The following is a 20,772-nucleotide window of genomic DNA, read 5'->3' as shown; positions in this document are numbered from 1 at the left end:
TGTTTTGACCTGCAGCCGGCAGGTTCAGTTTTCATGCATGTATTCATCGCAAAAACGAATACCCTAGCAACGATTGAATCGATGGCTTCCTACTTCCATTCATTGCGCGTTGAAATGTAAGAGAAACGGCACATACTGAGTCGGAAGCAACTGGCGAATTTTACGGGCTGATCAAACTGCAGGCGATTGGAAATATCGGGATCATTAAAGGGAGTATGTCGCCTTTAACGCATCGACCACGACACTGAGGATCAAGTCCGCTACACTTGCACGAACTTTACATCCATTACAGTACAGCTAAAACAGGTACGCCAGCGACCGAGATCAAGTCCGCAACACTTGCACGAACTTTACATCCATTACAGTACAGCTAACACAGGTACGCCACCGACCGAGATCAATGCCGCTACAGTAACCACGCCGGCAGCCGACATCGAGACAGTCACAGAAATCCATCCCGCGCCCGGGACCAAGAAACAATAGTGACTGCTGCAGCACTGCAGGCCAATAGCCGTCATAGCTGACGCCCAAAGCAGCAATTGGACAGCCAAAAGGCGCCAGACCCCCTCGCCCAAAGAAGATTATTTGTCAGGACAACATCTTTGATAGCGTCCCGGCTATTCCTGTGCTTGCGGTGTCCAGACAGCATCAGGAGATTTGCTTGCAAAACCAACATCCGCAAACCCGTGTATCGTGTTTGCCTGTGCGTGACCCGGCGCGTCCCTCCGCCGAGCGCGACCTATGGCGGCTGGGTCGCCGGACACGGCCACGTGACCTCCGGCCATTAGCATGATTAACACGGTGTATTTACGGTGATATGCTGTCTTGATTAGAACCGTTACCAGACCAGTAAATTAGATTCTGCGAAACCAGGTGGCGCACGTAATGAGACGTACAGGATGTCAGATTGAATGAGGGGGATTATGGGACGACAGGCGTTGTCGTGAGGGAGCTACATTTTCTTCGCAGCTGGGTTCATAAAGCCTTTAGCCCGTTTCAGGACAGGAACTCAGAAGCTGCCTTTTTAAACCGCTCAGCATGGTCATACGGACTTGTGACACTCCAGTTGTGCTTCATGCTTTGATTTTTGTGTTGGTAATGACTTGAATGTCCATTATTGCATGTCTATGCTCCGGCTGTAAAAAATAGAGGCAGGGTGCGCACATCGTACTCCCCGGAGACACGTGCCTTATCCTTATCATTTTAATGACATGCATTTATATGTGCGTGACTGTATGTTGTCATCGAGAAACTCCAGTAAACTCCAGCATAAGATCAAGACCATACAATGTTGTTGCAGGCCGCATAAGAAATGTCGTACGCCCAGGATGCTCTTAATTTGGTTTTCATCGAAAAAAATGAGTTGTGTCCCCTGTTCCATTGTGAAATACTGCATGCGACTCTGCATAGCGGTAATGGGTTTCTTACGCGTTAACCCGTGCGCCGTCGCTTGCACTTTGATCGATAATATCAAAGGAAACACTGTTCCGTAGATACACACCCGTAGAACATTCATAGTCCAGTATAATGTCGCGTTGCGGACAGCGTAAGAGTCAATATGAAAAAGTAGCTAACAAGATATTTTGGGGGAAGTATAGGAGTGGTAGACATATCTACATCCCAGGAGAACCTGCACACTAAGTATTGTGTTATCTGACGATCCGGGCAGGGCGTAGGCCTCCACGCCGTGTAAATGAACGGATGCGGGCTAGGCCCAGATTGCCAGTGCCCGTGCGGTGGGCCAGTGGGCAGTGCAGTGTCAATGTCAGTGGGCCAGTGTCGGACCGGAGAGGTGTCTGAGACCGCGGCAAACTCTTCTCATGACACCTGTCGCGGGCCCAGGAATTTGTAAACGTTTGCTTCAGGGCATCGTCTTGAAGCTAAAACTCGCCACATTTGGGGGCCGCTACCTGCGGGTCTGAGAGGGCCAAGGGTTGACAGGCGTGCCGGTCATGCACACATGTTTGTCAGGCGTCCATCTAGAAGCAAACGTATTCTCCGTTATATTCGTTTCGAGCCCAACATTGAGCTAAAGCGGGCATCTCCTGCGATATATGTTCGCCTCAGTGAACTCAGTCAACGAAAACCCGAAACCGATGGCAGCTCGAACTGCTAGCCTCGCAAACGCTTATGCCGTAATTGGCACTCCAGATGCAGTTGGGAGCGCCGTTCCCACGGGCGCCACGACTCAACTGGCAGATGCGTTCAGAGTGCCGGCTTCCCAGTTATCCGCTTATCCGCCCGTCAGCGTCGGCAGGCCGTGGTGAGCAACATGCCCTCCGGCGCGACGGCCGCCCGCCGCTGGGTGGCCCGCAGGAGCGCCGGCGGCGCGGCGGCGATGCGTGACGCGGCTGTTTGTGCGCGCCGCGGCCGCCGCGGTCGAGAGCAGCGCGCCGATAATCAATAACAGCCGGCGGTACATACCTGTTGGCCGCCGGCACGGTATGTCTCAATAACGCGCGGCTACTTTGGGCTGCTGACGGCCGGCCGGGCGCTGCGTCTCTTATTACATCCGGCGCTCCATTGGACCCAGGCTCGGCTCGCCCCAGCCCGGCCCAGGCTGCGGTGACAGGCTTTCAGTGGCGCCGTGATGGTGGCTAGTGTCTGGCCGGGCCGCTGGGCTCAGAAGTCGCGGCGCGAGCAGCTAAACACAGGATGTGTTGGGTCGCTGTCGAACGGAATGATCGCTTTTGGAGATATTGAAGCAAGCATCAGGTGTGATGAAGTAAGCTCACTTGTGACTATGACATAACTTGAAGTGGAAAAGATTGCTCTAGGCGGCGTCATTTCCCTGTTTAGTAAATATGTTCCTCAAGATGCCATTGTTTGGAAACGCCATCGTGCTTTGCGCAACATTGATTAAGAGTCAGTTGACGGCCGTTGTATCTGGGAATCGAGCTCCCGAACGCCAGATATGAATGACTCGACAATTTTATTCTCCTTGGCGTTGATCGCCGCATGACTAATAAAGTGGCAGGGTTTGAATGGCGTTATTTTGGCGTCATGAATACCTGGGTGACTTTGGAAAAGCCTATACGAAATAGTCTCCACATCCCCGCCGGCGCGTAACTAAAAAACTACAGGGGTGCAGATCTTCAGAAGGGCAGAGCTGTGAACTGCACCGAATGATCTTCAAGATGGGAGTTTCGGTTCAAAACCTCATACAAAAATGGAATACTTCCTTGAAGACTTTTCAACTGCGGTATTGAGTCAAACCGGATTGCATCATTTTCCCTAGCCTCAAATTGCGGGTATGTGAACAGTACCAGGCAAGTCAATAATAGGTTTGGCTTAAAGGGAACATCCAATTTTTGTACTGAACTTGTTACATCAGACGTGTACGATTAGATGAACAATACCAATCCTCTCAAATTCCTTGTAAATATCTTAGAATTTCGATTTGAAGTAGCCGATCGTTCGGGAGAACTATTATTTGACTCCGTGCTCACCACAATGAAAGTAATATATTTCATCTGCCTTGCTTTTTTCCAACGTGTGTGTTCTGTAATGTTTGCGACGCAACGATGTGTCAAATGTCCATGTAATACATGTTACGAAAGCTTGGAACGCTCTGTTTAGACAAAAATACATGCGGACACGAAGTTATTATACCGTGAATTCAACGAAACGCTATACCATGGCTTTGCTTTCTACCTCACAGCGTTCACCGCAGTGGTTACTTTGGAAGCGCACTTTTGTCTTTCTGAATGGGAGTACCACATGACCCTTGCGACGCACTAGTACAACCTTCAACCAAGGCGCTTCTCTGTAATCGGCCTGTGTCCGCTAGGCTAATCATTAACATTATTGTATTTGCACTAGTAATGATGCGCACGGTGGTTGTCATGACGACGGTGGTTGCGACTGTGGGGAAGAAGCATAGTGATGCTACAAAGCGCTGACAGCATAATTTGAGCAGGAATATAAGTTAAATTGATATCTTTATTGTGTCTTGACGGTGCCACGGTGCAACTATCCGCTGCTTTTATTAGCCGTAACTAGTTCTGAGGTTTCACTAGAGCATGTCTTTGAAATATGTCCCAAAAGTGGGACAAAACCTTTAAAAAGTTTTGAATATACGCGTTCAGAGTAGCAGTACAGTTGCTGTTGCACAGTTAAGTGTTAATTGCAATTCCACACGCTGCGTTAGATATGGAGAAACGCTTGCCGTACGTTAGCTATGCTTTATTATTTTGTCTTCTCCAAGGATATAAATATTTTGCTGTCGCAGCCCAGGGAGTTAAGAGCATCTCAATTGTATGCGGTTTCAGTTCCTCGTGCATCCACCGACTGTATTACTTTTTTAATGCTGACAAAGCGGTGCTTATCTAATATGGTGCAAACACTTCAAATAACCAACCTAAATTTAATGCGAGCTACAGTATAACGATTTTATGCTTGTCGCGTTTAACACAAACATCATGTCCGTGTAAAATTGCATGTTTTCGGTGGAAGTGATTGAAACATGACACTACTGGTCACGTCTGATTGTAAACTCGAAACGGGATGCATGTCAATACATTGCACGACATTGGCAAATCAATGTCCATGACATTTATTCATTTTACCAATAACATTTAAACCGACTTATTCGAAAACGTTCATAACTGGCATCCCAAGGACGCTATAGGTGCACAGCTGTTCATTGATTGACTTCAAGCATATCGCTGACAGAAGCAAGTGTCAAGTCGCGGGTACGAATGGAAGCCATACCAGTCCAAGGAAACGCCTTTTCAGTGCGCTTAACATCGCAGTGCGGGCAATGCGACCGTAAACATCGAATGCCACTAAATCAGAGAGTTTCGACCCGTTTTGAGGCGTGCTTGAGTGCTTGCAGTTTGAGTGACATGCAATGTGCACGCGTCTGGGAGGGTTCCGAGGAGCCGCATCAAGTTAGCAGAAATGTCCCATTCAGACCTGCGTAACGTGTTTCCGTTTTTGTTCACATGTGTGGTTGATGTTTATCAGTGGTAGGGTCAAAATCCCTTGCTAATATGCAACGTCTTCACTCGGCTCAGGTTCTGAACTTCCCAAAGGAAACAGTTCCGTGTTATTTTGAAGTTGTTGCGCCGATTTCACTTCGTCTGTCGCGTACTACCCCTCGAACTAAGTGATGGATGGCATCCTTCGTTCTGGTTGGTCCCTCGGCGGGAGGCATGACGCGGCATCCTGCTCATTGCAAGCAGGCAAGCACATCCCGAGCAGTGCCTTTGTCTGAAATGTGCTCGACAAGATGGAATTGTGCAAAACACCTAAACCGAGCCCACATGCACGATTGCGACGGGTTTGCTTGATAATGAACGTGTGTGGCGCCAGCAAATCAGGTGTCGATTTCTGTTTGGTAAGTGACACTGTCTGACAAGACCTTGAAACATTTCCCGGGAGTTATTATGCCTCGTTGAGTATACCAGGATCTTGGGAATTCGGCTTTGTTATTGGAGTTTGAAATGCATTTTAATTTATTCAACAACTTAAAATGAAACGTGGGAACATCGTCCGCAGTTCGACTCCACACCCAACAGAAAACTATTTTTAGACCCAGCCTTAGCTGCTTACCGTCAGAGATTAGATTCTTGAAACGAGAGTACGAAATATGGGACGCTCTGAGGATGTGCGGACACACGATCTGGAGGTAAGCCGATTTGCTTGACCTTTCGATTTTTAAGGGACTGATGAATATTGCGAGTTGGTTGGACTAGGGTATGTTTATTTCATGTAACATGCTAGGAGCTTATGCAACGCAAACCAAAGCTTGCAACATTTGCAGTTTCTCTTCATGACACCCGGACCTGGTCATATAATCGGCGAGCCGGTCAGCAGCCGGCCGCCGACCCGAAAACCGGCTGGCCGCAGCCACCCGTGGGAAGAAACCTCCAGCTAGTTATCAGCCGGATAAGAGAATCGAAGGCTGGCCTTACCGAAGCCAATGAAACGACCACTCACTCCGTAGACAGCTCAGCCCCTGGGCCCACCAGAGCCAGTGTGGCCGTTGCTCCCGTAAGATGCAGCGCAGCTGACGGCCTCACCAGAGCCAGCTCCACGGCCATTCTCGCCACCCGCCAGGTATCAATCCATAATTGCACCGGAACAGTTCGCAAAAACGGAACAGTTCGCAAAATATCCTATGACATCACTCTTCTTGCTAACCGGGGCTTGAAGGGACTGTTCCGTCTTTGGAGCATATTTAAAAAACACACTAGCGAAACCTTAGGACCAATTACGTCCAATAACAGCGATGCGTGGTGTCACTGCAGCGTTGTCGAGACATAATAGCATGACAATTTTAATCATTTTATTTTCAAAATTACGTTTCCATCGCTTTGCATGAGTACTACCTTTCTTCCCTTTAGTCGCGACCATCGTCGTCAAGACAACTACCGTGCCTCTACTGGTGCGAATACTAGAACGTTTGTGATTGACCCAGCATGCAACGGCCTGTACTTTGGCTAAGAAGCTGGTTGGTTGAAATTTGAGCCAGCACTGTCCCATGGATCATGTGGTACTCCCATTCCAAAGCCAAAGCACACATCGAAAACAGCCACTGTGATAAACGCCATAAAAAAGGTTTCTTTTATTTCGTGGTAAACACCATAGGGGAGAAATAAAAGCCATAGTACAATATTTTGTTGAATTCGTGGGATAATGGCTTCATGTTCGCGTGTGTCTTATGTCTAATCAGAGTGTCTCAAGCTTTCGTGGTATTAAGTACACAAACATTTGTACATATGAGTGTCTGGTAAACGTTATGGAACAAGAACACTTTGAACAAACACAATAAAAAACTAGAACACTTCGGAAAAAGGAAGGCCAATTAAAGGTATTGCTGTCATAGTGGTGAGCGGGGAGTTAAACAAGATTTCATCCGAAGGGTCGGCTATTTCAAATAAAAATTCTGGACTATTGGGAAGAATTTCGACAAAACTGGCATTACTGATCGAGACGTGCGCGTCTGGTGTAAGAATAAGCAAAAAAGTACAAGAAGTAGAATGCTCCTTTTAGCCCAAGACAACAGCAGCCGCCCGTCTTAGACCTGTACGCAGCACGAACATCAAGGTTGCATGTAATCTTGTAGGTGGACATGAAATAGCACATCAGATAACAGCGCCAGATCGGGCTTGGTCTACAGGAGTGGTGCACGGTAGCTCAGCAGGCTAAGATGGTACATATTGTTATAGCTACAGCGCGCGTGGGCTGACCACCTCTCAACATCGCAGACCGGGACTCCAGCTTGAGTACCCTCAAACAAGGAGCCTCCTAGATTAGCTGTGCGTTCTAACGCTTCTAACAGAGACGCCATCCATGACAATCCTTGGACAATTTGCACGGCGTCCTAGAGGAACTGACAATTAGTTACGTCCTGTAAGCCAGTGGGCTCCTCACGACACGAGCACAGCCAACGGCAGCCCACAGCCTTGTACTGAGCCCAATTCATAACTGTGTGGCGACCATTCCAAACCATTTGCCTCAAGTGGCACGATGATTTAAAACGCCGCGTAGCAGACTGATCATGTTGGTTGCAAGATGCTGAGGCCAGCTATGACTCGTACGGCCATTAATAAGCCCAGCTATTTTGGTACGTGGTACTGTTAAATACGTGAAGCGAATCTTGACTGAAAACAGTCCGTCAAAAGCACTGATCTGAAGGACATTGGAAAAATACCGTGTCACCATTGGTCAGTTTCACCATTGGTCATGAATTTTACTACCAACTATACGATGCCAATGACATGGTAAAGTTGGTAGTTTAGTTCCGTCGCCTGCTAAATGCTGTCCTGATTTCAGCTTCTTTGAAGCATTTTGTGTCTCGACTTGCCCATACAGCGAAACACAATGTGTTGACATGTGCACTGCACACGCTGCAAGCGTTAGCAAGTTCAGACCAGTGCTAAGCTTTCAGCTTCACCTAACTGGAATGGTGTATCATAATTTCTCTCCTTTTTCGCAATTTTTTCACCCAATACGTCGCAAAAGTTTCCATTCTTGTCACCGATCACATCATGTAAGTCGGTAGCTTGCTTCAACCCTAGCGATGACGTGCATTGATCACGCGTTGAACGTGTTTCGTGTCCAACGACCTCTGCATATCAGCTTAAATGTGAAATACAGACGTCACAAATGCCGCCAGAAAGTCTGATGGCTACTAAGATCAGTCCAGCCCAAGTACGGCATCGGAATGCAGGACAACACGATCTGACTTCTGCGGAAGCGGCTGCTGGCGTCGCGCGCGCGTTCGCCAGCGCTTTTGCGCGCGGCGCATCGTGCTCAATGGCGCGAAAACCACGGGTTCGCTGACTATAAAACACGTCGAGTTTGTGATTGATGCATTGGGAACCAAAACAGAACACGGCTTTAAGCGAATTTTGCCGAGGCTGCACTATTAGACTGAAAATTCCGCAGCAAGGTCATCACCGTCCAATTGGGGGCCAATACATGGAGTTGTCAACTTTCCACGCACAGATGGTTACCATTGGTGTGGTCACAGTCAGCACAGGCCTTACGACAGCGCAGACTGCAGGAAAGCAATTATTGACGACAATGATACTGAGCGTTGAATGCTTTCCACACGGCACACCAACAGCCAGCTACCATGCTAATGAAGTTTGGAATCATCTCACTTTTTCGGGCATATGTTGACGCCTGGACACGGCACGTGTGAACACGTCAACCACGCGTGCGCGTGTGCGTGCGAGCGGGCGTGCATGCGTATTTGTGTGCGTGTGTATGTGCGTGTGCGCGAGTGCGTGTGCGTTCCGGGGGCGCATGGAGGCGCGTGTGCGCCTGACCCGGTTCCAGCTCCCAGTGCCACGATGACCGCCTGATCCTGGCTTCCGCTGTTGCCCGTCGGTTGCGAACACTGAGTATGATAACACCGCTATCCACCTCCGGTCTGTCCGTTCCCGTGCCAAATATCGCCTCGCTGCCACGCTCGCTGACCAACGCCAGAGCGGCCAGACGGATCAGGCCCTGCTCGAGTGCAACTTGAGCTACCGACGTCAGAGATGATTGGCAATAAAGCGTGCGCTAGCCGGGCAGCACCACTAGGGAGCAAGCAGCGGGGGCTGTCGAGCACCGACGGAAGTTGCGGGCCGGCGTTGGCCAAACAGATGGCCCACTCAAGCACGTGCAGTGCGTCCACGTCAGCCTGCGATGCGGCAGCTCCGGTTCCCTGAGCTCGGCGACGGCGCCGGCGACGCCGCGGCTCCCCGTCCGACCAGAACGGGTGCACTCGCGGCTACGTGAGCGCGATGCCCCCTACTCGCGGAGCAGTGGGAAGAGGGCATCACGGACGGGGGCACTCCTGTGCGAACTTAGCGCGAGCTTGTGCGCATCCACCTGCACTAGGTCGGATGGGTCCGAGCCCCAGGCATCAGAAACGGTGCCAGACACGAGAGCGCTCCGCCCATGGTGCCCGAGCCGACCTCGATCCAGAGTGGACTCGGACTCTAGCCCACACGGGCTCATGTCGCGTCCCCAACACCAAGACGAGAACACAGTGCAGCCCGTGTGACAGCGGCTACACCACCCTATACCGCAATCGAGAGAACGTAGGCACCTGCCCATCAAAACCTTCCCGTTACACGGACTTTGCCAGCCCCCAGTCTCCGGGCGTCCTGTGCCCGTGGCCTGGGTTGTGCCTTGCATTCACTCGCCCGGGCTCAGGCCTGAACAACTGCGCACAGCTCAGTGTCGCCTGCCGATATAAGCCGTCCGTAATGGCTCGGCTTCGGACGGATATCGCCTGGAGAGGCTATTCTGGGAAACAGGCTATTCCAACTCGCATGCCTGGCGATGGCGCGCCGCATTCAGCCTTTGACCGTGTTACATGTCCACACCAGAGCGTGGCGTCCCGCCAGGACGACGCGGCCACTTTGGGCTTAAGGCTGAAGTTGTTTGTTGGTCAAGTTTACATTGTGTTAGCAAGAATTGATCTCGCTGAATTGGTGCCGACCAATTGTGTGTTTGAGGCAAGTACAATCCATGCGTGCAACAGAGCAGACACGCATGGTATGAAACTCACAACCTGATTATGGAACTTACCGATGAAATCCAAATCAGGCTGCGCCATTTTAGGAATTCGAGACGACCACGCTTGACAATGGATGCTCTCCGTGCCGTCTTGTTCGCCAATTTTCTCTGCAAAGAATACATATCACATAAAGGCCGGTGCAGTGCGTGGAGGACTTCACCCTTTTCATTACGTCACCATTGGTAACGCTCAACCGACGTCTGTCCGACTCGCGCACCAAATAAAAACGACCGTGTAAACAGGCAATTATCGGACGCAAAGCACAACGGTTCACACGCCCTGAACCAGAGCCACACGAAGCACGCCGATCAGGCGCCGCTCCACCATCGCATACAGCAGTCGGGTTGGCGCTGCCACCGTGCCGTGACCGTGGTTTCTGGACTAACTTGTGCCGCCGCCGTTTATCAAAAGCCCCATCGCTCTCCCAACGGGAAGCATCGATTGGCGGGGCCGGCCGCGGCGCCGCGCAGTGTCGGCTCGCGCTGCCGGGCCGCTCCGAGCCGGCGGACCTGTTGCGTCGACGAGCCGACGGCGCGGCCGCATGTAGCGCAAACATCGGCCGAGGCAAACCTGTTGCGCGTCGCGTCGGCGCAGCGCCCGGGGCGGCTGCAGCCGACGGCAGCCCCGGGCGTCCGCGCCGACTGCCGGTCTCAACGGCAGCGACGAGGTGCCGCGCCCCGAGCTCTGATGCGCGTACGCTGACCGTCGTGGTGCCTGCTCGGCAGCCGGTTTGGCGACTAACTGTTTCCCGCTGCCACGCGCTCCTCCCTTCTCGCGAACGCCGACACCGTCCTCACCTGAGAACTCCAGACCACCGAGCTTCCAGGTGCCCCTCTTCGTGACGAATATGCTGCTGGGGCACACGTTGCTGTGCAGAATGTGTGCTGAATAGTGCAGGAAAGACAGCGCCTCCGTGATCTGAAAGCAGCACAGGACGTGGTTTGGACGGCGGTAGTGACGTATAATGAACCCAGCCGGCTCGCGCCAGTCAGACGGCCGAGCCCCTGTCCCTGACGGTCCCCAGGAGGCACGTGGCGGCCGGCGTTATCGCCCAGCTGCTGCCACCCTGTGCAGCAGCCGTCCATCGCTCGGTGTGGCTGCCGGCGACCGCGCTGCCACACTGCCCCGGGCTAGCAGTCCACCGCCCGGTGTGGCTACCGGTAACCGGCCCGCCACACCGCTACCTGAACCGGCCGTAGATTCGGCGTTCGCCCACCAACTGTCAGCTCATCGAGCTGGCCGTCGATTCGGCAGCCGCCCACCGGCTGTCGACTCACGCCTCGGCCCGGGCCGGCCGCTAGCATTGCGCATTGATCGCCCTAACCCCATTGATCGCCCGAGATCGCGGGTGCCCAGGTTGACGGCGCCGGCCGGGGCGCTCCGGAACGAGTGGTGACGTGACCCGCTGGCCGGCCGGCGGCGTCCCGCGGGGCGGTGTCATGAGCTTGGCTCCGGCCACGCCGCCGCTGATTGGCCCCCATCTGACACCGGCTGCCGCTCGTTACACACCGCCAGGGAGACGCGCGTCGCTGCGGTATCGCGCTGTCACGCGCGGCCTGCCGCGGCGGCATATCAGCGTATTGATGATATGTGTGTGTGCAAAAACCTGGTTAGGTTACATCCGCCGGGCGGGGAGGGAGACGCTTAGGAGTTCACCTGAGGATATTCTTAACTTCGCTTCTGCCAACTTGTAAGACCTTCTGGGCATGATGCTGGAAGCTTTCACGGCGTCAATGGTGCTTTTTGAGCATTCCCTTGAATATGACGTTTAGATCTTTTGTGTTCGATGCTGCGTATCATTTGTGTCGGTTGCCAGTGTGCTGGTCTCGGAACAGAAAGTGCGCGTTCATATTCATATTTAGTCACGAATAATTCCAACAAAGTGGCGCATTGCTCGATTCGGTATAATCACAATGGTGGTATGAATGCGATATTGAACCATGACAGCAACGCGACCACCATCGCCTACATCAACCATCCCGTCGTCACATGACTTCGTTAAAACAAAACCATCAATCGAAACCTACATCTGAATCGTCAAAACAAGTTACACAACGGTAAGTGCGCAACGTTACATAGAGGCAAGCAAGCCACGATTACACAACGGGGCCGTCCATCTCGTCCAGTCTGGGGCGGCCTCCCTGCGGGTGCGAGAAGCGGTTATGCTCGGCGGCAGTCGTCTCTAAGATGACGCCGCGCGATACGGAAAAGCTCTACGTGCCACCGCCAGACGAGGAGATGGCAGATCGAGGGCGCTCGCTGCTGTCGCACAAGTGGCCGGAGCCCGATAGTTTACGGACCCTCAGCACAGCGGGGCTGTCACCACCGGTATGAGGTCAGTAACACCACGCCAGCCTGGCACTTGAACAGTCCCCGCCATTGAGTCTAAATGCCGGCGAAGACCGCGTAGTTTTTGTATACATCATGCACAGCCCTTCGATACTTGAGAATGTTTCAAAACAACATGAGAACATGCACGTTGGTATATGAAATTATACATCAGCGTTACAAGCACGATATAGAGGTGGTTAAGGGCGTCACACTCGTTCGTCTGGCCTCGCCGCTATTAACAGCATGTGTCACTGACCTTGGATAACCTCATATGACCTTGTATTTTCCCACGTGCCCTATTGATAATTCATTGTGCATTAGAATGATATCACATATTTTCAGAGGAATATTCAAATTTTGTGCCCAATCATCTAAAAAATGCTGCCCATTTTGAGCTCAGCATGTGTTTTGCAGAAGGTATCCCTACAATCGTGACCTAGGCCAATGTCATGTGTATTCTGTTCATACGATAGTTGCGCGTGTGGGTTACTACTCTTAGTTAGTATTATCTAGTCAACAAACACCAAAACCGCACAACATACGTGCAAATTTGCATTATTTGCAAAAATTACAAAACTTCACCTCACCTTAGGACCACACCTTTTCGAAAAAAATCTGAAATAATGGTAGCACCATGTCTTCTTACTATAGACAGTTTAAGCGATGTCAAATAGCGCACAAAAAGTAATGCGTGGCCAAAGTTTTTAGATATTGATCTCTTTGCCATGACCTAGGTCACTGACCTTGGCAGATCAAGCCTTTAACTTTGCACAAACGACACCGCATTGATAGACGAAAAAGTACTGCTAATTTGGTGTTGCTGCGAGCGTTTGTTTCAGATCCAAGCTCCAAAACTTGTGGGGGAAGGTCAATTTCCTGGTCGTACGCGGGTGAACGGACTCAATGTCGATTTCGTCGTTGTGGCCGCTTGAGGTGTTAAATGTTGGCTATCAAACTTCGTCATTTTCAGTCGCGCGGTTAGCACAGAGGAAGCCCGTGTGGTGAGGGTGGGACCTGAGCAGATGTCTGCAATGTAGGCGAATCTGGCAATGTCCACAACAGGCATGTTACTCGCTACATCGTGCTCGAAATTTAGCTCGCGCTATGAACAATCCATTCTCCCTTATCGCATCGGAACAGTGATTTGATACGTCACATAACATACCTATAACAAAACCAAAGACATTCTGCGATTCCTGGACGTTTCCGCACCATTGGTTCTAAATGAGACATGTAATGACACATCGAGCGGTTTATTGCCAAATGAACACCGTTGGCGGCCTGGCAGGATCATGTGATATCCAGTGAGTGGTGACATTATATACTTATTCCAGAGAAAATGCCTGCGATCGGAAGTCAGATCGATGGCACACAGGTCGGTTGCAGCAAACTGTGCCAAGTGGCGTAATATGGTGGCAGTGATGATATTTTCAGGACAAGCTTTCCTTCAAGCGGATGTGAATGCGACTCATATTGATAGCTGAGCTACATACTATCGGGTCATAGCCTTCAAGAGGAGAAACGAATGTAAATTTTGGCGGTTTGGATTTTTTTCCGCGTTTTCCAGTGCGACTACGGTCGGAAAATGCAGTCGATGTCTGTGTGTGTTTAACAGCATTTTTAGGATCACTCGTGATTTGTGGGATGCGATCATCAAAATCGAAGCAATATGTGTGCTTACTGCGATGATGTCAGGGATACAGTTCGTAACATGAGTTGAGGGGAGCCTGAGCAGTGGCAAAACTTACCCCCAAAGTACGTAAACAATCGAATCTCTCCCCGGATATGGCCCACTTTTTTCCAAAACTTGGTGGTGAAGCTCAAGATGCGGAAGCTGGAGCCCTCGACTGAATAGGAAACTACACCTCTGGGTAGAATTGCCAACATATTGTAGATATCAGCGTGTGTTTAAAGTGTAAATACAAGGCGCAAGAAAAAATTGAATTAAGTCACTCTGGAACAGTATATATCTAACAAAACTGATACTTCCTGGTTACTGATCAGGAAAAATGGCATTGCATCAAGTCATTTTCAAACAGTATATGTCCAAGAAAAAATACACTTTCTGGTTAATCGGCAACGATAGGCGTAAGTGGCGGCATCCTCCACCCTCCCCCCCCCCCCGCCCACCACCACCCCCATAGTGTCGCATGGCTATAGAGATCAACATCGACTACCGCAGATGATGCAAAGACAGAATTCTGTAAGAGTTCCAAGTGCTCTTACAAAGAAGGCTTCGCAGCCTCGTTGACCTTTCCTAATGGTACATAAAAAGTCAGCGTTATTTTCATAGCTAATCTAGCTGGCACATGAATAAACAATGTGGATACATTCTAAAAGATGGGAGGAACCAATAAAGCCATTCAATACTATATCTAAAACAAACCAAACCTGCCAGTCAGCCTGAGCACGCCTGACTCCCAAAGAAAGGATCCGGCACGAACGAAGCAGTCTCACAATTATTAGCGGATGGACTGCCGTGGCCGGTTTGATGGGACAGCCAAGTGAGAAACTTGAGCTGTATCATGATGGTAAAAGCCTACCCCCCCCCCCCCCGAACGACAGTAAAAAATCGCCGGATATGGCGTACTTGTTAATGAAGGGAACTACTTTTATTCTTTTATTATTACTGTTATATTTTTTAACTGAAACAGAAGCCAGAAAGCACTGCAAGGTAAATCCTGTTTGAATTTTGAAGTCACTTAACTGAAGGCATCAGGCGTTAGACGACAGCTGGGAATAAATCGTCAGCGCTCCTCATTTTGCATTGGTTCAGTGGACCCTTTCGAAACCGATGGGACTCAGGGCTTTTACCAGAATTTTGATATGGGCTCTGCAGGGGTATGGGGCCCCTTGAACGTAGATTGTGGATCGAAATCGCTCAAGCATTTGTCTTAGCATGGCTGGCCTATGTCTGTCTGGAAATTTCGTCATTCATTCATAATCCTTTGGTGAAAAAATTGGGTTCATTGTTTTGAACATGGTGCTCGCAAATCCTCGCAACAAAAACCCCGACGCCCGGCGTTGCAGGCTCGATATGCCCCGCGGCGATGGTATCTCAGCTCACACCTACCAGTGAACAGTGGGCGGACGAAAATGACGATCCGCGTACTTAGAAGGTAGTCCGTGTGTTTATTTCATCTGTGCGATTTTAAGATTAACACGCGCTCGGATCGGGGGATCAAATTATCTCCCCCGAGGGTTTTCCCGGAATGGTTTCCGAATGGCGTGGCTACGCCGCGCCAAATTTTGCGTAGCTGTAGGCAATTGAGTAGCGGATCGTCTGACATAAATTTAGATGTACCCTGTAAGATCGCTGACCTATGGCAGGTCAAAGTCAAGCCCTGGTTTCAGAGAAGGCACGTTCTAGGGAATCATTCAATCCCATCAGACAGTGGGGTGCTAGACGAAGCCATACATCTCCGAGATTCTTTCTTAGGTAATACAACAATTGAATAAACAAATAGCATTGACTTAGGGTCAGGTATGAAGGTCAGACCAAGGTCAAAGCCAACCTGTTTTATTACTCTCGGGCTTGCTGTTTGGGCTGGTTTCTGGTGCTCATTTCGAATATATTGATAGCAGGAACCACATTATATACCTTCCATGAACTTCTTAGAAGTCAGAATAGGTCACTGACCTAAAACGACCAAGGTCAACATTTTGCTTTAGGGACATGCTGCCTAGCGTAATCTTTGTCGTTTATCCAAATGTAAAATTCAAAACAGTCTTACATCATTTTGGTCATCAGGACCTTTGAAAGGTCAAAAAGGTCACTGACTTTATCTGAGTGTGTGACATTTCCTCAGAACAGTTGCCTAGGTCTTAGGGGCCCTTTGGAGACCAATCTGGAATTTGACTTTGTTTGACCTTATCTGACCCGAAGGTCATGACTTGGGAACTTCAAACTCTGACCTAAGTGAGTTCACATACAGGTCAACACACCCTGTGAATTTGGTCTCTCTAGCTCTTAGTTCCCGAGATCTCAGGGAGGGGTCAAATTGACCCATTTACCCGAGCGAGGGGCATCCAACCGGCCGCCCGGGCACGTGTTAAAAGGTCAGACGAAGTCACTGACCTGAACTGAGCGTGTGACATATTTCTTAGAACAGTTGCCTAGGTTTAAGGAGCCCTTTGGAGACCAGTCTGGAACTTGACCATGTGTGACCTAATTTGATCCGAAGGTCATGATCTAGGAAGCTCAAATTTTGACCTAAGAGAGTTCACGTACAGGTTAACACATTCTGTAAATTTGGTGTATCTAGCTCCCTTAGTTTCCGAGATCTCAGGGGGTCAAATTGAGCTCCCCCTCCCCACCCGTGCGAAAGGTATCCAACCGGCCACCCGGGCGCGTGTTAACAATAAGAGTGAATTAGCCTTTACAACACTGAGAATTTGTGTTGGAATCCGATGGTGGAACAGGAAGAGTAAGTGTAGAATCTTTAGTTCCATTTTTGCTGTAACTGTTCACCTGTCCGGAGGACAGCCTCAAAGTTATAAAAAAAGATGCGCCCCAGGGTAATTTTTGGACGGCACAACTTGATTTTCAAAAAACGTTCAGAAGCATTATTTCACAACGGTCACTCTCACAAGCACGGTGCCCGTTGTTTCGCGTTGCCTACAGTGACAAATGCCGTTCACTTTTACATCATTCGCTTTTCTCCGCCCACGGACAGGACGGCCATCGTTTTTCCTGATACTGAGATAGCGAACGCAAAGGCGTGACGATCTTTGATGTGGTGTCTGACTGGCACCAATATTTACATTTCAATCAACAGTGCTTCAAAGGGTATGTGACACCTTCAGGTTTCATGAATCAATGCAGGGTGTCCTCAAATTAGGTGTACTCAGATTGACCTTAATAGCTTGTTATCAAACATAATATAAACAACATCTAAATATCTGGCATAACACAGTTGTTAACAAAAATGGCGATCATCGGCCATCAAGGCGTCCTTCAGCAACTTCTTAAATAAGATACCTTAATCACGTGCCTCGGCCCTACAGGATCACGGGCGGGTGAACCTGCTGCAGGCGGGTAATAGTGTCATCCAACATCTGGGCCAACAGCAGGGCTCACCCCACCGACGGCGCGGTCTTCATCTCCTCTGTCGCACGAGATTTATCGACATACAACCGATCTATGAGGACCAATCGGCCCCATTCTCTTGGATGATGCGCAGGGGGGGGGGGGGGGGGGGACGCGACTTGCAATCCCGGACGTTACATAGACGTTGCGCTGGAGCCGTTCGGGGCAGAGCTCTGCCTAAGACGCGGTCTCAGTCGCGATCAGGAATGGCAGCGGCAAGACGGTGCAGCTTCGCCCACCGCTCAGGGCTCATTCGGCTGGCTGCCGGACAATTTTCAGAACAGCCAATTTCGGCCGGCGCAGCATGGGCCCTGAATGTGCAAGAGGGGTTAATGTGTCTGGTCTGAAAGGCAGCTGTCTGAAATGTCGAGGAATACTAGGAGAGGTGGGTCTGGATCGAACACAGAGAGCTGTCCACTGGCGATGGCAGTTTTGTTCTCCACGTTGCATTTCGATATATAACTCAGCTAAACGTGAAAGTTGTGTCTAACAGCAAAAGCCCGATGGTCAACAGTGCCAACCGAAATCCCGATGCAATTTTTGTCCGATTTTATCCTCGAATTGTAAGCTCGAATGACACTTGGGACCAGTGTTAAGCTAAGAATAGCACGCATAGCACACTGTCATTGTCATACACATGGTAGGAAGTAGATGATTCCGACGGAGTTTAACAACACAATATCCGATATTGTTTAAGTGCCCACGATGTCATGACACAACCATCCGGTGGCAGAACTTGCCGACACGATCAGCTTTATTGACGGGGAAATGCACCACCCCAGGCGCAACTCAAGCCGACGCGGTTACCGCGCCGCGCACCCATCGTACCGTCATTGGCTGAGGGTCGGGGCCGGCCGCACCGCCGCGGCGCCAGTGTGCCACTTCCGCGCCGTCAGAGAACTGCGAAGACAACGACACAGGTTCGCTTCGCGGGACACCTACCTGGAGGATGCCATACTTGAGCTCGATGTCCAGAAAGGAGTAGTCCTTGGCGAAGCCGTGCCCGTTGCTCCTGTCACCTTCGCTGGCGGGACTCAGGACGTTGGCCAGGCACGCGAGTACTGGCTCAGAAGCGAAGGCTAAGGTCTCTGGGCACTCCTCCACCGGGTGCATCACCTGCGTACAGACACTGGAACTCAACACGGTCTCGGTCGCTTGGTTACCATGGTGACCAAGACGGCCAACAATTTTCGTGCGCACTGAAACGGTACGTGGAAGATTGGCCATAAATTTAATATAGGATGACAACAACGCACTGGCTTTTCTCGCCTCTGGCGCTACACGCCGTAACAAAGCGGTTGAAATAAGTGTGGGATAGTATTCAGCTTACCGGCATTAGATCCATCCTCCCTCCTCAACTTGAGGCGAGATGGTCATTACAAATTCAAACGTTGCAGGCAAACGCAATAAATTTAAAAAAAAAATATTTATAGTCTCGCCATATGGCCTTTTCAGTGTCTCAAATTCGAGGTCAATGAGAATGTTTCACATTTAAGGATATTAAGGCAAAACATCATATATGAAATAAGCTCTCTTATGATTATTGGTACACGTTTAAGCGGAAAACACTGCTCTAGATAATACGGTTCCTCTGTTTAGTGCATACGCTCCCAAATATGTCATTGTTTTGATTACGTCATTGTACTCTTCACAACCTTGAGAGCCTTTTGACGGCCGTGTTATCTGGAAATCGTGCTCATAAACGCCAGATATAAATGACCCGACAATTAGAGGTGGACTGGCCTTGATCGCCTCATGACTAACGGAAGGAGATCATTTTAATGACGTTATTACGTTGTCATGAATGCTTGAGTGTCCCTGAAAAGGCTCCCCGAAAAATTCTGCACATCTTCACAGGCGCGTAGCTCAGAAACTAGAGATGATTACGTCTGAAGAGGGGCAGGACTATGAATTGCAATGAATGCTCTTCAAGTGTCTATTTCAGGTCAAAGCCCGATACAACTGCGGAACGCTCCCTTTAAAACAGCACCTGAAGCATCCTATGGTTGCTGTTTTTCAGGTTTTCTTCATTCACTGTATATGCAGCTTCACACGGTGCTTTAAGACTAACCGAGACTGTAAGCTGCGCCATAAATTTAATATAGAATGGCGACAGCAAAACACCAGCTGACTAAAGTCTGCGAGACTGAACAAAGCCTGTCCCTCCCCCACGCTTACTCCAGCTAATTACGTTAAACTAGTCATGTCGTTTAGCAATGGTTGCAGAGCATCCGATCGGAAGTCAGTGATGTTGATCTTCATAAACAATAAGCGTTGACTGTAGTGGCGAAACCCGAAATCGACTGACAGCAAGCGTGGGGACCAGACTACAGCTGCCACTTTTGAGCGTGTAGGTCCGCGACACGCGGGCTTAAAAAAACCCACGGGCTTTTGGCAGATGTTTCTGACAAAGTTGTTGGTAACGGCGGGCTTCCAAGAAATGCGGTATTTCAAATTAAGAATCCGCTATACAAATGCACGATAAACTATTTTTTAGTTGAGCATACTAAACACTCATGGAAAGGGAGGTTTTGCAAGATATTTAACAATAAAGAAGCAACATAATCAATGTTTAGGCGTTCCAGATACCGAGTATACTCCTTAAAGAAATCTGCCATGATACATTCAATAACTCTGTAAGCAGAATGGCCTTAGTAGGCACTGTTATACTACACTCAAAATTAAACTATACAAAATGTATTCTGAGTAGTCAAAATCCCCACAGCTCCCGAAAGAGCAAAAGCCATTTTGAACTTCGCAAGAAGTAGTCGTGAGTAAGGCTAAATGCCATTCATAACATAAAACATACATTATGAGAACTCACCATGTCTGGCAAAGCTAATAGACTCAGGTACTCAGGCCATGTTCAAACAACAAACGTCTCCTAACAGGTCCCACTTGAGCTTGAATGGAAAGGGAGCCTTAAATCAGGCTTAAAACGCATGCCAGTGTCCGTAACCTTGTACGTACGTAACCTTGATAAAGTAATGATGCTACGCAACCTTGATAAATCAATGATGTTCTGCTGAATGCGTGCCAAATCCCGTGGTTTTGCCCACGGTTTGTTTGACCACCTGGACAGTGGCGCACTTGTCTATGCCGCAGCATCGAGGGACGATTGTGGCGGACATAGGTAGGCCTTGGTGTAGCCAAGGGCATGGCCATGGTTGGTCAATGTTGTTAGTTGTTTATAATCCGTGCGAGGCATCGATTTAGCTTTTCTCTTGTATCGTCCAGATGGAACGACTGCATGGGAACACTGCATGCATGGGCCTCGGCAGTATTTTGTGACAAAATGGCAGCATGCTTGGGCAGTATTTCGTTC

At 49.7% G+C, this 20,772-nt stretch overlaps 1 protein-coding gene across 1 annotated transcript in view; it reads right to left on the bottom strand.

Annotated features, from left to right (window-relative positions):
- The window catches only part of LOC119098204 (SCY1-like protein 2), a 189,470-nt gene that overhangs the window by 92,372 nt on the left and 76,326 nt on the right, over positions 1-20,772 (bottom strand). Inside the window, exons 4-6 of the mRNA XM_037221130.1 lie at positions 18,390-18,563; positions 10,825-10,945; positions 10,039-10,134 (exon numbers count right to left, since the gene is read on the bottom strand). Coding sequence (XP_037077025.1) covers positions 10,039-10,134; positions 10,825-10,945; positions 18,390-18,563 — 391 coding nt within the window. The remainder of the gene's footprint in view (positions 1-10,038; positions 10,135-10,824; positions 10,946-18,389; positions 18,564-20,772) is intronic.

The sequence above is a fragment of the Pollicipes pollicipes genome, unplaced genomic scaffold, assembly GCF_011947565.3.
Source record: "Pollicipes pollicipes isolate AB1234 unplaced genomic scaffold, Ppol_2.1 Scaffold_4740;HRSCAF=5597_pilon_pilon_pilon, whole genome shotgun sequence".
In the NCBI taxonomy this organism is placed as follows: domain Eukaryota; kingdom Metazoa; phylum Arthropoda; class Thecostraca; order Pollicipedomorpha; family Pollicipedidae; genus Pollicipes; species Pollicipes pollicipes.
The sequence above is the reverse complement of the archived record's forward strand: the minus strand, read 5'-3'. Positions and strand labels throughout refer to the sequence as shown.